This window comes from Patella vulgata, chromosome 4 (genome assembly GCF_932274485.2).
Source record: "Patella vulgata chromosome 4, xgPatVulg1.2, whole genome shotgun sequence".
Taxonomy (NCBI): Eukaryota; Metazoa; Mollusca; class Gastropoda; family Patellidae; genus Patella; species Patella vulgata.
The window spans coordinates 11,008,596-11,029,403 of NC_065882.2; the positions used below are offsets into that span (position 1 = coordinate 11,008,596).

A 20,808-nucleotide genomic window follows, 5' to 3' on the forward strand; every position below is an offset into this window, starting at 1 on the left:
GGTTGCATTTTTTAAAGTCATATGTCTAAAAATTGTTAAAATAAATCCTTTAAGTACATGGAATCTATTAATCCTATTACACCTATTAATCCTATAATTCACTATTGTCATTTGAGAAATTTGCAAATATATCCTGTTTATGTTGAAACATCAACGTTGAGCTTTGCCAATTATAATGCGTATAGAACACAGGTAAGGTAATTCTGCTAATATATCCAGTTTACTTATTATTTTAAGTGAAGTATTGTGTTGACGAGACTTTAATTTACTTTCCTTTTGATACACACACGGCGAAAATTACAAATTCAATTAAGCGTTGCGTGGGGCGTTTCTGAGTTGTTCGCGTTGGATAGATCCATGCCTATATTCATTATACAACCCTAATCCGTACTCTACCGGAAATGAACTTGGGGCAAGAATAAAGACAACTTTCCTCTTTGATGTTTTCCGTTATATTAAAGCAGATTTTGAACCTGCAGCTTACCAGACAACCGACTATTTACTGGAGCAGAACTTTACAAACAAAATAATGGTGAGCATTACTCTTAATATGCAAGCCACTAGAAATGGTTCTACTACTGATGTCTTTCGTCCAGCCACAGTTGAGGATCTTTCTCCAGCCACAGTAGAGGATCTTTCTAAGGACTTCCTTTGGGCAAGTTTTGTAGTCAGTTGATGACAAAAAAGGTTACTGGCCTATAACTCTCGGGTTATAGACATAACGGCCAAAACATTTGGTCATAACGACCCAAAAATTTGGTCAAAATGCCCCCGCCCCCCCAAAAAAAAACATTTATTACATGTAGGAAATGATATTTATTAACAAAAAAAATGCGTAATAGATAATATAAATACATATATTATATAAAAATTATTAATTTAACACACAAGAAAAATTATATTTATTGCATAATAGATAATCTAAATTTCATACATACAGACATTGCGTAATAGATAATATAAATACATACATTAGACATAAAAAAAACCAAAAAAACATTTATTGCATAATAGATAATATAAATTTCATACATACATAGTCAATATTCAGTCAAGATATCTCCTGGACCATGAACTATGGTACTTACCCGTAGCAGCATGGACACACTAATACTGCCTTCTTTGTACTCGTTCCAGGAATTGAAAATTACATCCTGTCTTTCTATTCTATTTTTGATTAAATACCAGTGGAGTTTCCCCGCAAATATCAGTGCAGATTGGAGTGACAGAAGTTGGGCCTCATCAAACAGAAAATTTATCAATTTGTAAAGCCCCAACTTCTGCTCTCCAGCCTTTTTTTATTCTCCTGTGCCAACCTGAAAATAAAAACATATTTATTGAATATATTAAAAACAAATTTTTATTGGAATATTAAACATACATTATGCAAGAGCTAAATCTGCCTATTTCAGGTCTTTCTTTAGGCCTGAAATGTTATCTAAATTATTAATTAGACATTAATTAACCTATCCAGGCCATAATCAACTCTAGATGGCAGCGCTAGCCTGCGATCTTTAGTGGATTGTAAGCCGATTTACTGCATAACTTTCCTTCTCTATTAAACGATTAAATGGATAATCGAGACTATGCTGTTTGTCGTACTGACTTTAGTAATGATGACCGAGGCTTATGGGAATTTCAGTCGCTTAGTTCTCGGTTCATAGTGGATCAATTTGAATGAAATTTTCACCAAATTGCCTTTTCATTATCTAGTTTTTAACTATTATAGAGAGAACTGCCAACTCGTTACCGAATCTCCCATAATGTATCTTTAAATTAAGTAATTATTTAATTACTGTCATAAATAATTTCATGAATAAGTCAAAGATGCTCACCTTCAACGTGGTTATTAGTCCGTATGGTCTGGTTGAATACGAACCAAGACGCAATTTTAAAAATGGAGTGATACATCCATTGTCCCTGGACAATTTTAGTAAATTGGGACTTGTAGCCTTGGCTTTTAGTTGCTAGAAGACTTCCAGTATGTGGGATTTTGGTAGAAATGGCAGGCTCATTAATGTCCTTATGAAACCTGATGTAGCTTTGTGTGTTGTGTACTTTTTCTGAAAATACATCAATAAACAAATTAAATTACAAAATGCTGCCACTTATGAAATTTGATGTGGCTTTGTACATTCTGTGCTTTTTCTGAAACTAAATGAATAAACAAATTAAATTACAAAATGCTGCCACTAAGTGATCAAAACGTTGCCAATATAAAGTAATCAAGTTACCTGCAGACCAAGCTCTTGACACTGTCTCCAAATAGCCTGGTTGAAGTGAAAAAGGCACCCCTTTACTTTAACGTCTGGCAGTACCATCTCAAATGTCCTCCATGTTGCCACCTCAAAGTCCATTGTGACACATTTAACGTTCGGTTGTTCTGGTAACAAGGCTACCAATTTTCTCAATACTTTTATATAGTCTATTTTACTTTTCCGTGACATCACAATAAACAAAGTGGCGCCATTTTCATTTGACGACCCGATTTCACAAAACTGTGTATTGACACTAGTTGATAAAATGACTTTTTTTACGATCTTGAAAGTCCCATCTAAAAACCATTTAGCTAGCAAGTGCCTTTCTCCTTTTACTCTTAAATCGGCACACAAAAAATCATCCGGTATTGCATCTTCATTTACCTAAAAAATATTGTAATTTATAATTATAACTTTCAACACAATAAAATCTTTTGGGTCAACAAAATAACGAAATAAATAAATAACACAATTATAACTAACAATAAAATTCTACCGGACACATGGTTTGTATTACTGTAGCACCACATCGATGTTTTGTTGTCCGTATGCTACAGCGCCAATACATCTTTCTCTCAGTTGAAGACTTCTTGACATATGTAAATCCATTTCCATTTACTAATTTATTTTTTCCTTTCTGGGACCCACTATATACCACTGTAAACTTGTGAACTTGTTCACACACCATATCTTCCTCCATTGATCTTTCAAAGACATCCTCATGGAAAGATATATTTGTTGTTGGTGTAATAATATTGGAAGTGTCTGCAAGTACAATATCCGTATTTATGAAAAATGTTATAATAATGAGAGAAGTCCTGCTTGTGTATGTTTAAAATATATTTATAAGGAGTCATTTTTCCATTTTGACTTTAAAACTATTTGAAAACACTTACGTTTCTGATGAGATGGTATCTAACGTTGCTTTCAGTGAAAAATTACCAACTGGTATACGGCATATGCTGCAGGTGAAACTGAAATCCGTTTCCGAGTTTAAAATCTGTAGGTTATCGAACACGCGACCTCCAGGCTAGCGTGCCACCATCTTGCCCACTTAGCCTCCATAGCTCCCTGATGAGACAGACTTAAAACTGTCTCATATATAAATATTGTATCCGTTTGTTTCTATGTTCATACCATCTGACCGTTTGTTACAGTACCTGTTACATAAACATATATTGTATTCTGATTGGTCGAAAAGTGGCGTTGGTCGAAAAGCGGCGTTGAATGAGTGTAACAGCCCTTTAAATTTCCTCTCTTTGCAGTGGCCAAAAATTCTACACCTCGAAACTTTATTCTAGGAAATCTTCATGAAATTTTGCTTGCTTGACATCAACACTGAAATTCAACATATTGGCTTATTAAAACACACGCCTGAAACGTAAAAATACAAATCAGTGAATGTATGTGAAAGATAATAAGTAAATTTCATTTTAATTCTAATCTGACAATAAGATTTTCAACAAGTGAATCAAAATACTACAACTTATGGACTGTTAATAACTGATAGTGATATATTCTAAATAACTGATACTGATATGACTGAAGACAAATCTAATTTTCATACACAGGTTTTTTTTGTGAAGACAGAATCATACCGGATGTTTTCATTACGTCAAAATTGTTTTCTTTGGTTTTAAGTTATTAAAGCCAAAAAACGTCCGTCAACAACCACAAAAGAAAGATTCCCAAGTAAAAGGTTAATTATTTTGGGCAATGATATCTATAAACACCTTCTGTTTAGAATTTTTAAGCGGTATCAAATAACCAATAACAGTCTGATGAATTCTAAACAGGTGTTTATCTCCTAATTTTAAGAGTATATGTTCAAATATATGTTGTCTGCCAATAATTGTTTTTGAATGTTATACCTTTTATATATTACAGGAAACTAATGATGTTAAAACATTTCATCAATGTGTTGTATGTGATGAGATTTTCCAACAATATGATGATTTAGAAAAGCACAATAAAATACATGTTAAAGAAGAGAAAACTGATGATAAAGATGAATATTGTCATGTTAAAGAAGAGAAAATTGATGATGTAGATGAATATTGTCACGTTCATTTTAATGAAGAGAAAACTGATGATGTAGATAAAGAATTTAAATTTGAAATTGATTTAGATAAACTTGTGAGTCGGCAAGGGCAAATTGAAGAGAAAGATTATAAATGTGATGTTTCTGGTAAATCTTTTAGTCAGAATGGTTATCTCCAGAGACACTCAAAAACCCATAGTTATCAAAAACCTGATAAATGTGATGTTTGTAGTAAATCATTTAATGACAGTAGTGCTGTACAGAACCAAATGAAAACACATTCTGGAAAGAAACCTAATAAGTGTGTTTTTTGTGGTAAATCATTTACTCTGAGAACTCATTCCGTAGAAAAAACATATAAATGTGATATTTGTAGTAAATCATTTGAAGAAACTCGTAAACTAACACGTCACATAAAACTTCATAAGGGAGATAAACTCTTTAGATGTGATGTTTGTAGTAAATCATTCAGAGATAATGGTGGTCTGCAGCAACACGAGAACTCATAGGGAAGAGAAGCTATATAATTGTGATATTTGTAGTAAATCATTTGAAGAAACTCGTAAACTAACACGTCACATGAAACTTCATAAGGGAGATAAACCCTTTAGATGTGATGTTTGTAGTAAATCATTCAGAGATAATGGTGGTCTGCAGCAACACATGAGAACTCATAGGAAAGAGAAGCTATATAATTGTGATATTTGTAGTAAATCATTTGAAGAAACTCGTAAACTGACACGTCACATGAAACTTCATAAGGGAAATAAACCCTTTAAATGTGATGTTTGTAGTAAATCATTTGTAGAAAATGGTAAACTGGCACGACACATGAAACTTCATACGGGAAAAAAACCCTATAATTGTAATATTTGTGATACATCCTTCACAGAAATGTGTCATCTAACGCAACATAAGAGAATTCATACCGGTGAAAAAACCTTATAAATGTGATGTTTGTAGTAAATCATTCAGTCAGAGTAATAATCTACAGCGCCACATGAGAACTCATAGTCGAAAAATTCACACCGTATAGCAACCTTTATACAGTAGAATCTGTATTCAGCAACTACTAACAAACACAGAGAGTTTCATCCGGAGCCAAAACCTTATATGTGTGATGCTTGTTGTAAATTATTTACTCTTAGTAGTAATCTACAGATACATGTCAGAATTCATACCTGACAAAAACCTATTAAATCAGATATTTGTAGAAAAATCACTCAGATTGGTAATCTACAGATCCACATGAGATGCCATACGGGAGAGTAGCCATATGAATGTGATGTTTGTAGTAAATCATTTAATGCAGGCAGTGCTCTCATAGTGGAAAGAAGCCATATAAATGTGATGTTTGTTGTAAAAACACATAAGAACTGGTACAGGATAGAAACCTTACAAGTGTGTTGTTTGCAGTAAATAATTTACTTTTGAGTATTAATCTAATGTTTGTAGTAAAGCATTTAATCACAGCTGGTTTAACGTCCTACTGTTCTGCTCGGCTAATGAAGACGGGCATACGCCATACAGTGTGCTATGAGGGAAATTTTGCCTGGGCAACGGCACTATCGCCTACTCTTATATCGAATTCCAACTGCCAAGGGATCTTTTACGTGCATTCTAATGTATACACGGGACCTCGGTTTTTCGTGTCATCCGAAGGACTAGACAGCTGTTTTTGCCATGCCCTCCGTCCTGCATCACTGACAAGGGGGAACTATGCCGGAAAATCTGGATGAACTTTCTCGGCCAATGCAGGGATCGAACACCCGACCTCCAGGCTAGCAAGCCAGCGTCTTGCCCACTTAGCCACGTAATCCCCTTCCCTTTTCAGTGGTGTAGGATGCAGTAACTGGTGTGGCATAGTGTTAATTTGTTTGGGTAGGACCAAACACAGTGGTTCCATATGTACAGTACATGTAAAAGAACCCGCGACAGTTGACATGTAAAAGAACCCTATGGAGAGTTAGCAGAAATGCCACTATCTGGTGTGTGTGCGAGGGGGAGGGGATGTCCGAATGGTTAGCATGGGCACACTGTATCGTAAGGTCTGTCATTGGCGTGGTTTTGATTCCCTTCTACTGTTCTTCTTGGACTGGGCTAAAGAAGATGGGCATACGCCATACATAACATAACAATAAGAAATGTGACATTTAATGGACTGTTGTTGTTCATGATGTTTAAGGGTGATAACACAGATAAGTGGTCATATATTGCTACAAGGATCTGACTAGACTGGTTGTTACAAGAATCTGTCTGTCCAATCTCTGGGGGGGGGGGGGGGGGGTTCCTGTTTCCTCCAAAAGCTAATGCAAATTATTGACATAAAATTATACCCAATGTTAATCCCAAAATGACCTAGTTTGTTATCTTGTAGAGTTTCAGCCTAATTTGAAGATCCAAGTTTACTGTAAAAATGTCAACCAAATGCCAAAAATTTCCCACATTGCACACTGCATGGTGTATGCCCGTCTCCATTACCCCTGTTGGTGCAGAACAGTAGGACGTTTAACTGTGTTTCATTTCATTTCTGTTGAATATGCATGTCTTAGGGTATTTTGATGTTTTTAACTACATGTATAACTGAATAAAATATTTACAAAAACAAAAAAAGATTTTACATCGTAACAGGGTTAACAATTTCTTTCACAGATATTGTTGACCAAGTCTATATTTTTTCATTGCATATATGACATCATAGCAGCATGAGACATGCTGTGGTTATATAGATTCAAAGTAGTTATGTAACACTGTAAAGTTGATATGTTGACTAAGCAACAGATCAAAGATGACATTTTATATACATAATGTTTATCGGTTCATTAAAATTGCTAGTAATCAGGCAGAAGTCATTGTCTAGGTGTTATGTCACTAAGGTGTTAAAAATCATGACTATTGAATGATACACACCACTATTATCCAGGTTTGTGTATAATTGTATGGCAACTGTATAATTTCTTTTTATACATACTAAACATTAGTTAAGAATAATGATCACTTATATCATTTAATGACAATAATTGTCATTACTAAAGGCCTAGCTTCCTAAGTCAACATATCAGCCTGAGCTCACCAGTGTAATATAGCTAGCTCTAAAGTATCTATATAAGTAGTTTGGGTAATATAACTTTAAAGTAGCTATGGTGATGTATCCAAGGTAATATCGCTTTATAGTAGCTATGGTAATATAGCTATGGTAATGTAGCTTTAAAGTAATATGGGCTAAGGTAATATAACCTTAAAGTAGTTGGGATTATATAGCTTTAAAGTAGCTGAAGTAATATAACTTTAAAGTAGCTTGGGTAATGTAGACTTAAAGGATCTGGGGTAATATAGCTTTAAAGTGGCTTGGATAATTAGGAGATAAACACCTTCCTGTTTTGAATATTCTGGGCGTGGGGCGATATATACCATATGTCCATTTAGAGGGTATTAGAATATGTCATATACTCTTAGCAATGCAGACTACATCCAAAATTTGTGCGAATTTAGAGGCGATATTACGGAAAGAGGGCGAATAATGATGGATGGGTTGGATGGGTGGGTTGGATGGCTGAATGGTTAGCACGTGCGTGCTGTATCATAAAGCCTGTCATTGAGTCAACTGGCGTGGTTTCGAATCCCCTGTTGTACGTGACAAGGAGTAGGGTTCTCTCCGGGTCCTCCGGTTTCCTCCCACTGCTAAAGACCCCTACGCGCAAGTGAAATATTGAAATAAAATTAAACCATATGTTAGTCCCGAAATGACCTAGTTTGTGTCGAGTGGACGTTAAACCCCATTTCTCTCTCTCTCTGAACTCTTTACTGAATGAAGTGAATTTCAAATGAAATACTATTTGTTAATTATTCGGGTCGGTGAGATCCAGGACTATATCCTGCAGACAAGCTCCTACCGGAAACGATTTTTTTTTCGTGACATCTAACATTTTATGGAAGCTATCGTTACTTTATACTTCACCGAAGACTTGTTTACTAAATCAATGCCTATTTTCTTGACTTAAAGTTGCAGAAGAGACAGATCAGCAATTCTGTGTTGTGTTTTTATAGTCGTCATTCGGTCACACAACAGTTATACAAATAGTTACTACGGTAACAAAATAATGGTGAGTAATCCAACACGCTAGATGTTACTCTTTGATATTATGACCCGATATGTTTCACAGAGGATTATGAAAGTCTTCTAATATCTCTGTAAAAGATGACTACCTTCAACACGTGAAGTCTCATCACACGGCGTCAATCATTGACTCAATGGCGCATGCATTGTTTACATAGTGTGATTCTGCCCAGGTAACATCTAACATCTGGACAGTCAATAGCGTGATGCTAAAGTTGATAACTAGTTTTCACCTTTCAGCGGAAGGCAACATTCAAATTGTTCAGTTGTCTACACCAAATTAGTCTCGGTTATACAGGAGCTAATGATTAACTGAGTATGCGAACACAAAATGAATGACAGCTTAACAATGACACCAAAATGAGCTTGAAAGGCCCTATATTAATGGAGTTATGCCTAATTAATTGTCGCTAATTAACGCCCCTTTTGTCTGAAGAACAATGAATGAAAAGCGAGGCCATCGCGCGCAGTCGCTCGCAGTAAAATTCCACTAACTTTCGAAACTGGATGAAAAATTTTCCGCACTTCATATTTTGTCTCTGCACCTACCGATTTCATTGAAAACTGGCAGAATTAAAGTTGAATATATATATTTTCAAATCAATATATTATTGTTAACCCTATGCTATCCTGGTATCCGTCCAAAAAATTTGTGTTGTTTTCTACTTTCATTTTGACGTTTAGCTTTCTCCTCACTCGGAGCAGCTAGAGTAAAAATTCGAAAATGAGGCGAAAAGCTAGTCTTTTATTTACGAAAATAACCACATCTGAAGCTGCAGTTTCGTACCAATGGACAATCCGACAAGGAAGAAAAGCCAATATGCAAATCGCACTGGTGTATCTGTGGCGTGACTTGCGCCGCCGAAATTACACCAGCGGTTCACCGCATCATTGGCGTACCTAATGACAAAATGATCTGTAACTTCACTGAAATGAAATGGGGTTTAGCCGTCCCACCTTTCTGCACAGACTGGGATAATGAAGATGAGCATTCAGTGTGCTATTAATCTGATTAAAACACAGACTGGGATAATTAACCTATCCGGACCATAATCAACTCTCGGTGTCATCGCTCGCCTGCTATATTTACTGGATTAGGATCCGATTTGCTGCTCAACTTTCATTCATTAAATCATGAAACAGCTATCACTTCACTCAGAATAAATTAATTTGAATGAAATTTTAAATATATCAACTTTCATGATCTATTTTGGAATTATTATAACAAAAAAATGACCAGGTCATCATCTAAATTTTACATACATGTAATACATTTTTCAAAAATTTAACTTTTTTATTTGTTACAATTAATGTTTTTTGATGTTATTATAGGAAACTAATGATGTAAAAATTCTCCATCAGTGCCTTGTATGTGATGAGACTTTTCCACGTTATGATGATTTAGAAAAGCACAATAAGATACATGTTAAAGAAGAACAAACTGATCATGGGGTTGAATGTTGTCATGTTAAAGAAGAGAAAACTGGTGATGTAGATGGATATTGTCGTGTTAAAGAAGAGAAAACTGATGGTGTACATGTAGATGAATATTGTCATGTTAAAGAAGAGAAAACTGATGGTGTTGAAACTGTTTATCAGTGTACGTTTTTTTTAAATTAGAAATAGGTTTAGAAAAACACTGTGAAATACATGTTAGTCAGCAAGGACAAATTGGGGAAAGTGATTATAAAGTTGATGTTTGTGGTAAATCTTTTAGTGAAAATGGTATTCTGCAGAGACACTCTAAAACCCATAGCAATGAAAAACCTCATGCATGTGATGTTTGTAGTAAATCTTTTAGTCAGAATGGTAGTCTACAGCAACACATGAGAACGCATACTGAAATAAAACCTTATAAATGTAATGATTGCCGTAAATCATTCACAGAGAAGGGTCATCTACAGAAACATATGAGAATTCATACTGGTGAAAACCTTATAAATGTAATGATTGCAGTAAATCATTCACAGAGAAGGGTCATCTACAGAAACATATGAGAATTCATACTGGTGAAAACCTTATAAATGTAATGATTGCAGTAAATCATTCACAGAGAAGGGTCATCTACAGAAACATATGAGAATTCATACAGGATAAAAACCTTATAAATGTGATGTTTGTAGTAAATCATATTCTAGAACTACTGATAACAGAACACAATTTTTATGGGAAACAATCACTGGTTTTATTCTAATAGCACGACGTTTCGACAAGCTTGATAACGATAAGAGGATACTTGTTGAAACGTCGTGCTATTAGAATAAAACCAGTGATTGTTTCCCATAAAAATTGTGTTCTGTTATTGTGTACCCCAATCACTAAATGCCACTTAAAGATTAGAACTACTGATCTTATACAGCACAATCAAGTTCATATTGGAGAAAAAACCTTATCAATGTGATGTTTGTAGTAAATCATATTCTAGAACTCCTGATCTTATAAAACACCATCGTATTCATACAGGATAAAAACCTTATCAATGCGATGCTTGTAGTAAATCCTTCACCAATAACTGGCAAAAAACCATATAAATGTGATGTTTGTAGAAAATCCTTCACCCAGAGTAGTGCTCTACATAGACACATCAGATCTCATACAGGAGGGAAGCCTTATAAGTGTGATATTTGTGATAAATCATTTATTGAATGAATGAAATGAATGAAATGGAGTTTAACGTCCTACTGTTCTGCTCCTAACCTGGGCTAATGAAGACGGGCATACGCCATACAGTGTGCTATGAGGGAAATTTTGCCCGGACAGCGGCACTACGGCCTACTCTTATATCGAATTCCAACTGTCAAGGGATCTTTTACGTGCACGCCAATGTGTACACGGGGCCTCGGTTTTTCGTCCCATCCGAACGACTAGACAGCTTTCCTTGTCAGCCCCCTCCGTCCTGCATCAAAATCATTTATTCAGAAAGTGCATCTACACATGAGAAATCATACTAGAGAGGAACCATTTAAATGTGGTGTTTGTTGAAAACTTTTTACTACCGGTACTAGTCTACGAACCCACATGAAACTTCATTCAGGGGAAAACCTTATAGATGTGACGTTTGTGGTAAATCATTTACTATGAGAAATAACTACAAACACACACGAGAATGAGACTGACTGAATGTTCAGCGCTATAGAAAACGATTATTATTATTATTATAGTCATCAATATCTTCAAATATCCAGCTGTCATCCTCACCATATCTTTAATTCCATAGTTTACAGTGGATCCATCACATGAAGTGTATTTGAAGCAAACCAGAATGGAGCGGCTACCATTTAGCAAAATTTGAAACTTACCTCAAACAATGTGGATATAAAGCTTAAGTCATTAAAACAGTCCATCAAAAAACAGAAATCAATTACTGCAATATAAAAACAACGATATTAATAAGGAGAACATTATGCCATGGGTAACCACATTTGACCCCCATTAACCTAATTTACATACTTTAGCCCAAGATACTTCTATTTTAGAGACCAGCATTATTGGATTAATCAAAAATTGTGATATGCCAGAAGAAGTGTAAGACTGTTGGTTTTGAAAGTATAAACATTTCTTACATTATCTTGGCTAGCATACTACAATATAGGTATATCACTCGTCATACAGTTTTGACTCATTGAAGACATTTTCTTCCTTGATTATCTCACAAGCAATACTCACTATATGTAATGCTCTCCTTCTGTTTTATTGCAGACTAGACTTTATTTAATTCTTATACAATACCCAATGTCACTGAATTGAACATTTCATGTATTTATTGTATTATGCTAAATAAGATAATGTAAGAAATTTTAATCCCTTCTCCCTTCAAGTGTCTGTGAAGTGAATAGAATGAAAACATCTGGATTGTCTGTAGTTGAAAGTGATTTTTTATAATGGATGGAAACCATGTAAACTTTTTATATTAAGGCTAATTGTTTAAATTGCCATAGTTCGAATGTTATTTAGTGTATAACGGTATAACTTGTGAGGTTTTTTTTAAGAAACAGTAGGTTGGCCAAATTATCAAGCCCTTTAGTACCAAACTGAATAGTCATAGAAGTAATATTAAATTGAAAAAGATTGGAAAGTCACCTGACATAGCTCCACATTGTAATACACCTGGGGCCGGTTGCTCAAAGCTCTGTTATCTTTTAACGATCCGTTAACATGGAGTTAACGGATCATTAACTTTAACGGAGAGAAAGGTTGTTGCTGGAAGCCCCGTTAACTTTAACGTGTAGTTAACTTGGCGTTATATTTAACGGAGGTGTTGGTCTCCGTTATCTTTTTAATGATGCCATTAGTTGGCTGTAGCAAAAAGTCATAGATTACATTGTACCTATGTAATTTTCTATAGAACATTCTATGGGGTTGACCGATGCGGGCCTATTCCATTTTCTATAGGATGAAATTCTATACTATTTTACAGAATTTTGGTGGCCTGTAGGAAATAATGGCCCCATAATTCTGTAGTGCAAATCCCATCATTTTTCCTACAGATTTATGCTAAAATTTCTAAAGGAAAAAATAAAGTATTCTATGGTGTTTTCTGTAGTAAATTCTAGTTATCTTTTTGTCTTTAATCAAGTTTTGTGAACAGACTGCACAGTTAGTTGTCTCACTGTCTTCAGTTTCTATTAAAATACTAACTTCTATGAAGTTGTTATACATGTACATTGAATTCAAAAATTTAAAATTCAGCCAATGAACAAACAGTATTCTCTTGGATTAACTTTAATGAATCCGTTAGCTAACGGATAATGAAATTGACTTTCCAGCAACAGAAATTTAACAGACTGTTAACAAACGACAAGTTACCAAGATAACGATCGGTTAAACTCTAACGGATCGTTAAAATAACTTAGTTTTGAGCAACCGGCCCCTGGTCATGATTCTTATATCTTATATCAAAACGATAGAGCCAAACCTTATACAGTAAACTTAGCATAAGTCGGATCTAAGTGGACTGACCAATTTCATCTGAGTTAAGCGAGGGTCCGAGTTAGCCAAAGACCAAAATTCAATCTTAGCTCGATTAGAAATAAACTGCAAGAGCCGGATAATAATTGATTCAAAGGCACATTTCAAGCTTTTGTTCGTATGTGTGAGTAGATAACTTCCGTTTTGGTGCGAGTAGATAACTTCCATTTTGTCGCCATCTTTGAAAAATGTCCTAAATTTTCCCAGAAAGTGTCTCGTACAGCAGACAGCGAGTTTCGAATTTTCCGGGAAAATTCTATTATTGCGTCGCGTCAAATTGACTGATTTGATTCAAAGTGATAGAGGAAAGTATTTTGGGGCTCTGTGCATGGAATACCTAACAGCGTTTTAGACCATCGGGATGAAACTGACAGTGAAATTCTGAACATACTGCCAGTCCAACTTAGGCGAAGGAAAAAAGCCGGAATTAGATCAAATGGACCGAACATTTTGATCCGATTTGAGCAAAGATCTGACTTAGGAAATCTGACTTACGCGCAGAAATTTAATAAGAAAAATGTGAAGGATGAAAGGATCCAAACGATTTTATCCGAGATGAGCAAAGATCAGACTAATGCGAGGTTTGCTGTATTGCTGAATCACTTTGGATCCACAGATTAAGCTCTGTATGGCCCAATGGTTTAAATATTACAGCTTGTAAACAAAATTAATTAACCTACTTTTCTATTATTTCTATTTTTAACTATGAGATCATTTATCTATATTTAGCTTATTCTTTATATTATGTCATCAAGTTATGATGTCATCACTGGTTACTATGACTCCCCTTGTACTTAAATTTCATTTGTGTAGTAGTGTTCTCTGAGGAAGTAAGTTTTTATACATGAAACGTTAGATGCTATAAAAGATGATTTTGTGATACCCATGACTTTGTTTTTAACCACATAAAAATATGGGTGGATAAAAAAAACCCACTTATTATTCACTTTGGCATATTGATCATTTGTGCTCTGTTTGTGTACTGTTCGCTGCATGTTTAATTGTTGTAGCCCCATTCCAATTAGATTGAACCGTGGATCTGTAGTTTTAAAGTATAATTAATTTATGGTTTAGTCTTAAGAATAAATAAAGCAATGAACTAGTTTCAAGAATATTTCTTAGTTTTACATGATTTATAATCCTTGAGAGGCATTTAGCAATTGATTTATGATCTAATAATACTAAAAGACTTACATGTAGTATAATAAACCAAGTGATTGTATCCATAAATGAAATGGGGTTTAACGTCCTACTGTTCTGCTCCTAAACTGGGCTAATGAAGACGGGCATACGCCATACAGTGTGCTATGAGGGAAATTTTGCCCGGGCAGCGGCGCTACGGCCTACTCTTATATCGAATTCAAACTGCCAAGGGATCTTTTATGTGCACGCCAATGTGTACACGGGACCTCAGTTTTTCGTCCCATCCGAACGACTAGACAGCTTTCCTTGTCAGCTCCTCCGTCCTGCATCACTAACAAGGGGAAACCACGCCGGAAAATCTGGATGAACTTTCTTGGCCAATGCAGGGATCGAACACCCGACCTCCAGGCTAGCGAGCAAGCATCTCACCCACTTAGCCACGTGATCCACGATTGTATCCATACTAAGTGTTCTAATATTATATGATATATATTAAACTGTATATAATACCATAACCAAACAGTTTTTATATATTAACTATTAACTATTTCCCACTGACATAGTCAAGTATATCAATTTTAACATTTCATTAATGTTCTCAAATGTGATGACGCTCACATACAAAATTCCTAGGTAGGATCAAAAAGAACCATAAATACTATAACCACATTTACGTTACATATTTTAAGCATGCCAGGCACGGCACGATTCATTTTTTTGTAGTATAAATGGGTCCAACGTAAGCTTACGCGTAGGTGTCTTTTTGAGTTGGAGGAAACCAGAGAAAACCCACGAGGTTGGACAGACGACCCAACTCCTTGTCACGTACAACTGATACTAGTTGGGAAATTAAACGGTAGTAAATTGAATGCTCATTATCAAAATTAAACTGTCATATTTAAATTGGATACAAGGGTACAAATTGATTTCTTTCATGTCCTTTTCAACTGTATTTACGACATATTTCAAGTTGGCACGAAATAATGGACAATAAAATATTTTAATTTGGAAGGAGGGGATATGGTTTCATTTGATCGGTAGCATCAGGAGAAACAGAGATATTTTTAAGTCTGGGGAATGTTTTATTATATTTGTAAATGAATGGGATCGGAGAACAGTCATTTCACCCCTCTCCAATAAATATAAACAACTCAATTTTAACATAATCAAAATGGTTAAAATTACATGTACAGTGACTTGACATGTACATACAATACTGTGCTTTACTATAATATAATGACTAAAAATTCTGAATCTTAAATGTTTGTTCTCTAACAAATTTCAAACAATTCTCAAGATTATGCAGAACAGCAGCATAGTCACCTAGCATGCTTTCAGATGTGAAACAGGGATTCATTTTAAAGTCTGTCTTACAAGATATTGCCTCTACTATGTGTTCTGATGTGTCTCTGTAGACTAGGGTTATCTAAAAACCTCTCAGCTATGTGTTTTGATGTGTCTCTGTAAACTATGGTTATCTAAAAACCTCTCAGCTATGTGTTTTGATGTGTCTCTGTAAACTATGGTTATCTAAAAACCTCTCAGCTATGTGTTTTGATGTGTCTCTGTAAACTACGGTTATCTAAAAACCTCTCAGCTATGTGTTTTGATGTGTCTCTGTAAACTACGGTTATCTAAAAACCTCTCAGCTATGTGTTTTGATGTGTCTCTGTAGACTACGGTTATCTAAAAACTCTAAGCTATGTGTTTTGATGTGTCTCTGTAAACTATGGTTATCTAAAAACCTCTCAGCTATGTGTTTTGATGTGTGTCTCTGTAAACTACGGTTATCTAAAAACCTCTCAGCTATGTGTTTTGATGTGTCTCTGTAGACTACGGTTATCTCAAAATCTTTTATCACAAACACCACAGCTATATGGCTTCTCTTCACTGTGGGTTCTAAAATGTTTATGTAAATAATTGTTATTCGTAAATGATTTATCACAAACATCACATTTGTACATTTTTTTCACCTACATGAGTCTTCGCATGTCTCCGAAGACCACTGCTATCAGTGAATAATTTACTACAAACATCACATTTATATGGTTTTTGCCCTGTATGAATTCTTCTGTGTTGCTGTACCCGGTAATTATCAGTGAATGATTTGTCACAAACATCACATTTATATGGTTTTATTCCGGTATGACTTCTTCTGTGTCTCTCCAGATACGAAAGATGTGTAAATGAGTTACCACAAACATCACATTTAAAAGGTTTCTTTCCTATGTGGCTTTTCAAGTGGTACTGTAAGTAGGTGTTGCCACGAAATGTCTCACCACAAACATCACAATTATAAGGTTTTTCTCCCGTGTGAATTCTCATGTGAACGAGAAGGTAACACTTTTTAATAAATGATTTACTACAAACATCACATTTAAAAGGTTTCTGGTCTGTATGAGTTTTCAAGTGGGACTGCAGATAGCCCTTGCCAATAAATGATTTACTACAAACATCACATTTAAAAGGGGTCTCTCCGGTATGAATTCTCATATGAATCTGCAGGTAATATGGTTTATTAAACAATTTACTACAAACATCACATTTATAAGGCTTCTCGCCAGTATGAAGTCGAATGTGCTGGTGTAAACTACTGCTATGACTAAATGATTTATCACAAACATCACATTTATAAACTTTCCCTCCAGGATGAATTTTTATATGAATCTGTAAGTCTGATTTTTTCATAAAGGATTCATGGCAAACACCACATGTATGAAGTTTTTCTTCAGTATGACTTCTCATGTGTTCTTGTAGACTACTACTCTGATTAAATGATTTACCACAAACATCACATTTACAAGACCTTTCTCCCGTATGAATTCTCATGTGAATTTGAAGACAATACTTTTTAATAAAATGTTTACCACAAATGTCACATTGATTAGAATCTTGTGAATTTCGTATTTCTGTTTCATTATTCTGGCTAAAACTTGTCTCGCTATTTTGATCAAGTTGTAAAACAGACTCCTCTTCTTTAATGTGTATTTCACAGTGTTTTTCTAAATCAGTTTCTAATTCAAATTCTCTATTACACAGATTACACTGATAGTATGTGTCAATATCAACAGTTTGCTCCACTTTAACACCACAACATTCATCTACATCAACAGTGTTCTCTTCTTTAACATGACCATATTCATCTACATCATCAGTTTTTTCTTCTTTAACATGACCAAATTGATCCACATCATCAGTTTTCTCGTCTTTAATATTAAAATATTCATCTACATCATCAGTTTTCTCTTCTTTAACATGACCATATTCATCTACATCATCAGTTTTCTCTTCTTTAATGTGAACTTTGTTGTGCTTTTCTAAATCATCAAGTTGTTGAAAAATCTCATCACATATTGTACACTGATGAAACGTTAAAACACCATTAGTTTCCTGTAATATACAAAAGTTATAACAGCATTAAGTGTCTGTAATTATATAAGTTATAACAGCAATAGTTATAGTCCCCATGAAGGGTAGAGAGCTACGGTAATCTATTTATAAGGTGGCTGGAAAGTAGAAGAGAGAGAGGGAGAGGGAGAAATGGGGTTTAAAGTCCACTCGACACAAACTAGGTCATTTTGGGACTAACACATGATTCAATTTTATTTCAACAATTTGCTTGCGTGTAGGGGTCTTTAGCGGTGAGAGGAAAACGGAGGACCCAGAAAAACCCAGGAGGTTGGACAGGCAAGCCTACTCCTTGTCACGTACAACCGGGGAGTCGAAACCACATCAGTTGAATTAATGACAGACCATATGATACAGAGCGCACGTGCTAACCATTCGGCCATCCCACCCCCCTGGAAAGTACAAAATGTATTTGATTTGACAAATAAAATAAACAACTCTAAACCCTGGTTTTAAAAAAAAAATCTGGCAACTTTCTTTTCAATTTTATAGTTTTCTGTAATACATCAATGTTAAAGCAGCCCAGTGTTGCCTGTAATATATCAATGTTAAAGGGCCAATCTCGATTATATTTTGGAGAATAAAACTGCTTAATTTTGTGTTAAAATCCTCCACCTTAGGTGCCGAGCAACTAACTCAATATACGTGGTACGTTTTCAAACAACTTAAACCCATCAGCTTTCATCTAGAAATCTAGACCAGTGTCCCAAGCTGTATTATATGGTGTCTGGATAAAACCCGACTTTTATTTTTCACAAAATAACATGTAGGTGAAATTTACCTTTTGTTATCAAGTACAGCAGGTGGGTCATGCACTGTATAGACCTCTAAAAGAACGGCAATAGATTATAAGGTCACCCAACGAAAAAAATGACCTGAAATCTTAAAAGGATTACGTGTCCGGATTTATAAGCGGTTTGATGTCCACGTCCAAACGAATCAATATTTTGAGGTGAAATTTTGAGACAAGATAAATACACCTATCGATCTAATTTTAAAATACCTTTTTATAAAGAGGTTTTGACGGACAGAACTATTCTTATCACAGACATTTCACTTTCATTTCTATCATATAAACTAAGGCAGGTAATTATTGAGTAATATTATTGACGTGAACTTCGAGCCAGTACATGAAACAATCATGGAAAGTATGAGGTGCACATATTTTTCTAAAATAATATTTTTGTGGAAGGCTAATCATAAATATCATTCAGAACATAACATAACAAATATTTGTAGTAGAAGTTTATGAAAGAGAATGGAAGTTTATTGACCCTGATTACCCCAACTAAAAATGGCAGGAAAAGAAGTTGGCAGTGGATAATCAAAGAATTTACTTAGGCTTCGATATTTATGATTAAAAATCCAAGTCAAAAATGGATTCGTCCACAGTTAAAGGAGCAAAATCGCTAATATTCGAGACCTATAAATTAACATAAATGTGTTGAAACGCATATAATAATGTAATATGAATGTATATAAACTGATTTACATTCAATCGTTTCTGTTTTTACTCTAATTTCTAATCAGTTATGTTCGAAGACATGGGCCAGAAGTCTCAATCGAATAGCAATCTCTAGCGTCTGGTTATTCCAGTCTACACCGATAGTATTTATTGTGCATGCTCTCCAGATAAGAATATGTCGTCACTGTTTGACATGACTTGTGGAATCTGCTAGCCTCCTTCATCAAGTCCATTGTTACAAATGGTGCTGAAAGGCTTTATGGTACACGATTCGTGTACCAATGATAAAATGTTAATTTTATCTTAAATATTGGATATCAGAAGCCTATCTTTTCCTGGTAAGATCACAACATCAATGCTGATTTAAATTGATAACTAATTGGTGTTTTCAATGTCGAAGAATTTGGATGATATTGAGTTAGAGACTTAGCTACTTTAAGTCAAGTGACGAATAAGATTGAATGTTTAATGTTTTGAGATTTGAAGTCAGCTTTTGATGAATAAATACATTTTATTTGTCAGCTGTAGACTTGAAAAGTACAATTAGTAACAAGAGATATCACTGTTGTAGGTCTAATCTTTTTAGACTTGACTCACCATTATTTTGTTTGTAAGAGTGTTCGTAAAAGGAACCTGTAAGACATAAATGATTGATCTGACTCTAAAACACTAAATAAAAACGGCTTATCGTCGATCAGACTAGTTTTCCATTAGGTTTTACGGCTTAATTTTCATCAGTATGACAGCATGACAGTATAAAATTAAACATGCGAGGAAAACAGTCTTTTTTAACTAGTTGATTTCCGGTATGGCCGAAAGAAGGCTGTATACTGATTTAATACTTGGATACATCCGACCTGAATAACTCACAATTGAGATAAAAACATTACCAATACCTTGTAATTTTCATCATCTCTTTGATAAAGGTCGAAACATATCTTTCTACACACACATTTTCATGTTGATATATTATATCTATGATCATCAACAAGCTTTGATGGTATATAGTCACTGAGATTTGACTTTTATATCTGATAGTAATTATTTCTTGATATATATACTCTTCAAATAAAATAGGGGATATTGAAATGCAAATACCTATGCAGGTTTTGATATGATAAATAGTCATGGACTTATCGCCCCAACAGAACCACTGAGCTGCATGTGCAACACGCAATAGCACCATACACGGGGGAGGGGTTCATTGTCAAATTTGACACTTCAAGGAAGGGTTGATGAAAACTGCCGCTTGCTGGTTTATCCTATCCATGTTTGTTTTCCCATCTGTTTTTGCATACGATTTACTGTTTAGCGTATCTTTGCTTTAGCGTGTTACGTTTAATTTGATCGGGAGACGTGTTCGTCGACGTCAACGGACAACACTGCAAGAACTGGCCGTGGCACTGCA

General features: G+C 34.9%; 1 protein-coding gene across 2 annotated transcripts; it reads right to left on the reverse strand.

Annotated features, from left to right (window-relative positions):
• Window positions 1-15,598: 15,598 nt before the first annotated feature.
• LOC126819513 (zinc finger protein 664) lies at window positions 15,599-20,187 on the reverse strand. Of its 2 annotated transcripts, XR_008787783.1 has the most exons (3): window positions 19,998-20,187; window positions 16,327-17,917; window positions 15,599-16,272 (listed from the first exon to the last, which is right to left on the reverse strand). XR_008787783.1 is itself a non-coding variant. In XM_056100078.1 (2 exons), the coding sequence occupies exons 1-2, from the start codon at window positions 19,998-20,000 to the stop codon at window positions 16,478-16,480; spliced, it is 1,443 nt and encodes a 480-aa protein (XP_055956053.1). In that variant the 5' UTR covers window positions 20,001-20,187; the 3' UTR covers window positions 15,599-16,477. The 2 variants fall into 2 exon arrangements, 1 of the variants encoding a protein (XP_055956053.1); XM_056100078.1 differs by having other exon boundaries at window positions 15,599-17,917.
• Between the last annotated feature and the right edge of the window lie 621 nt (window positions 20,188-20,808).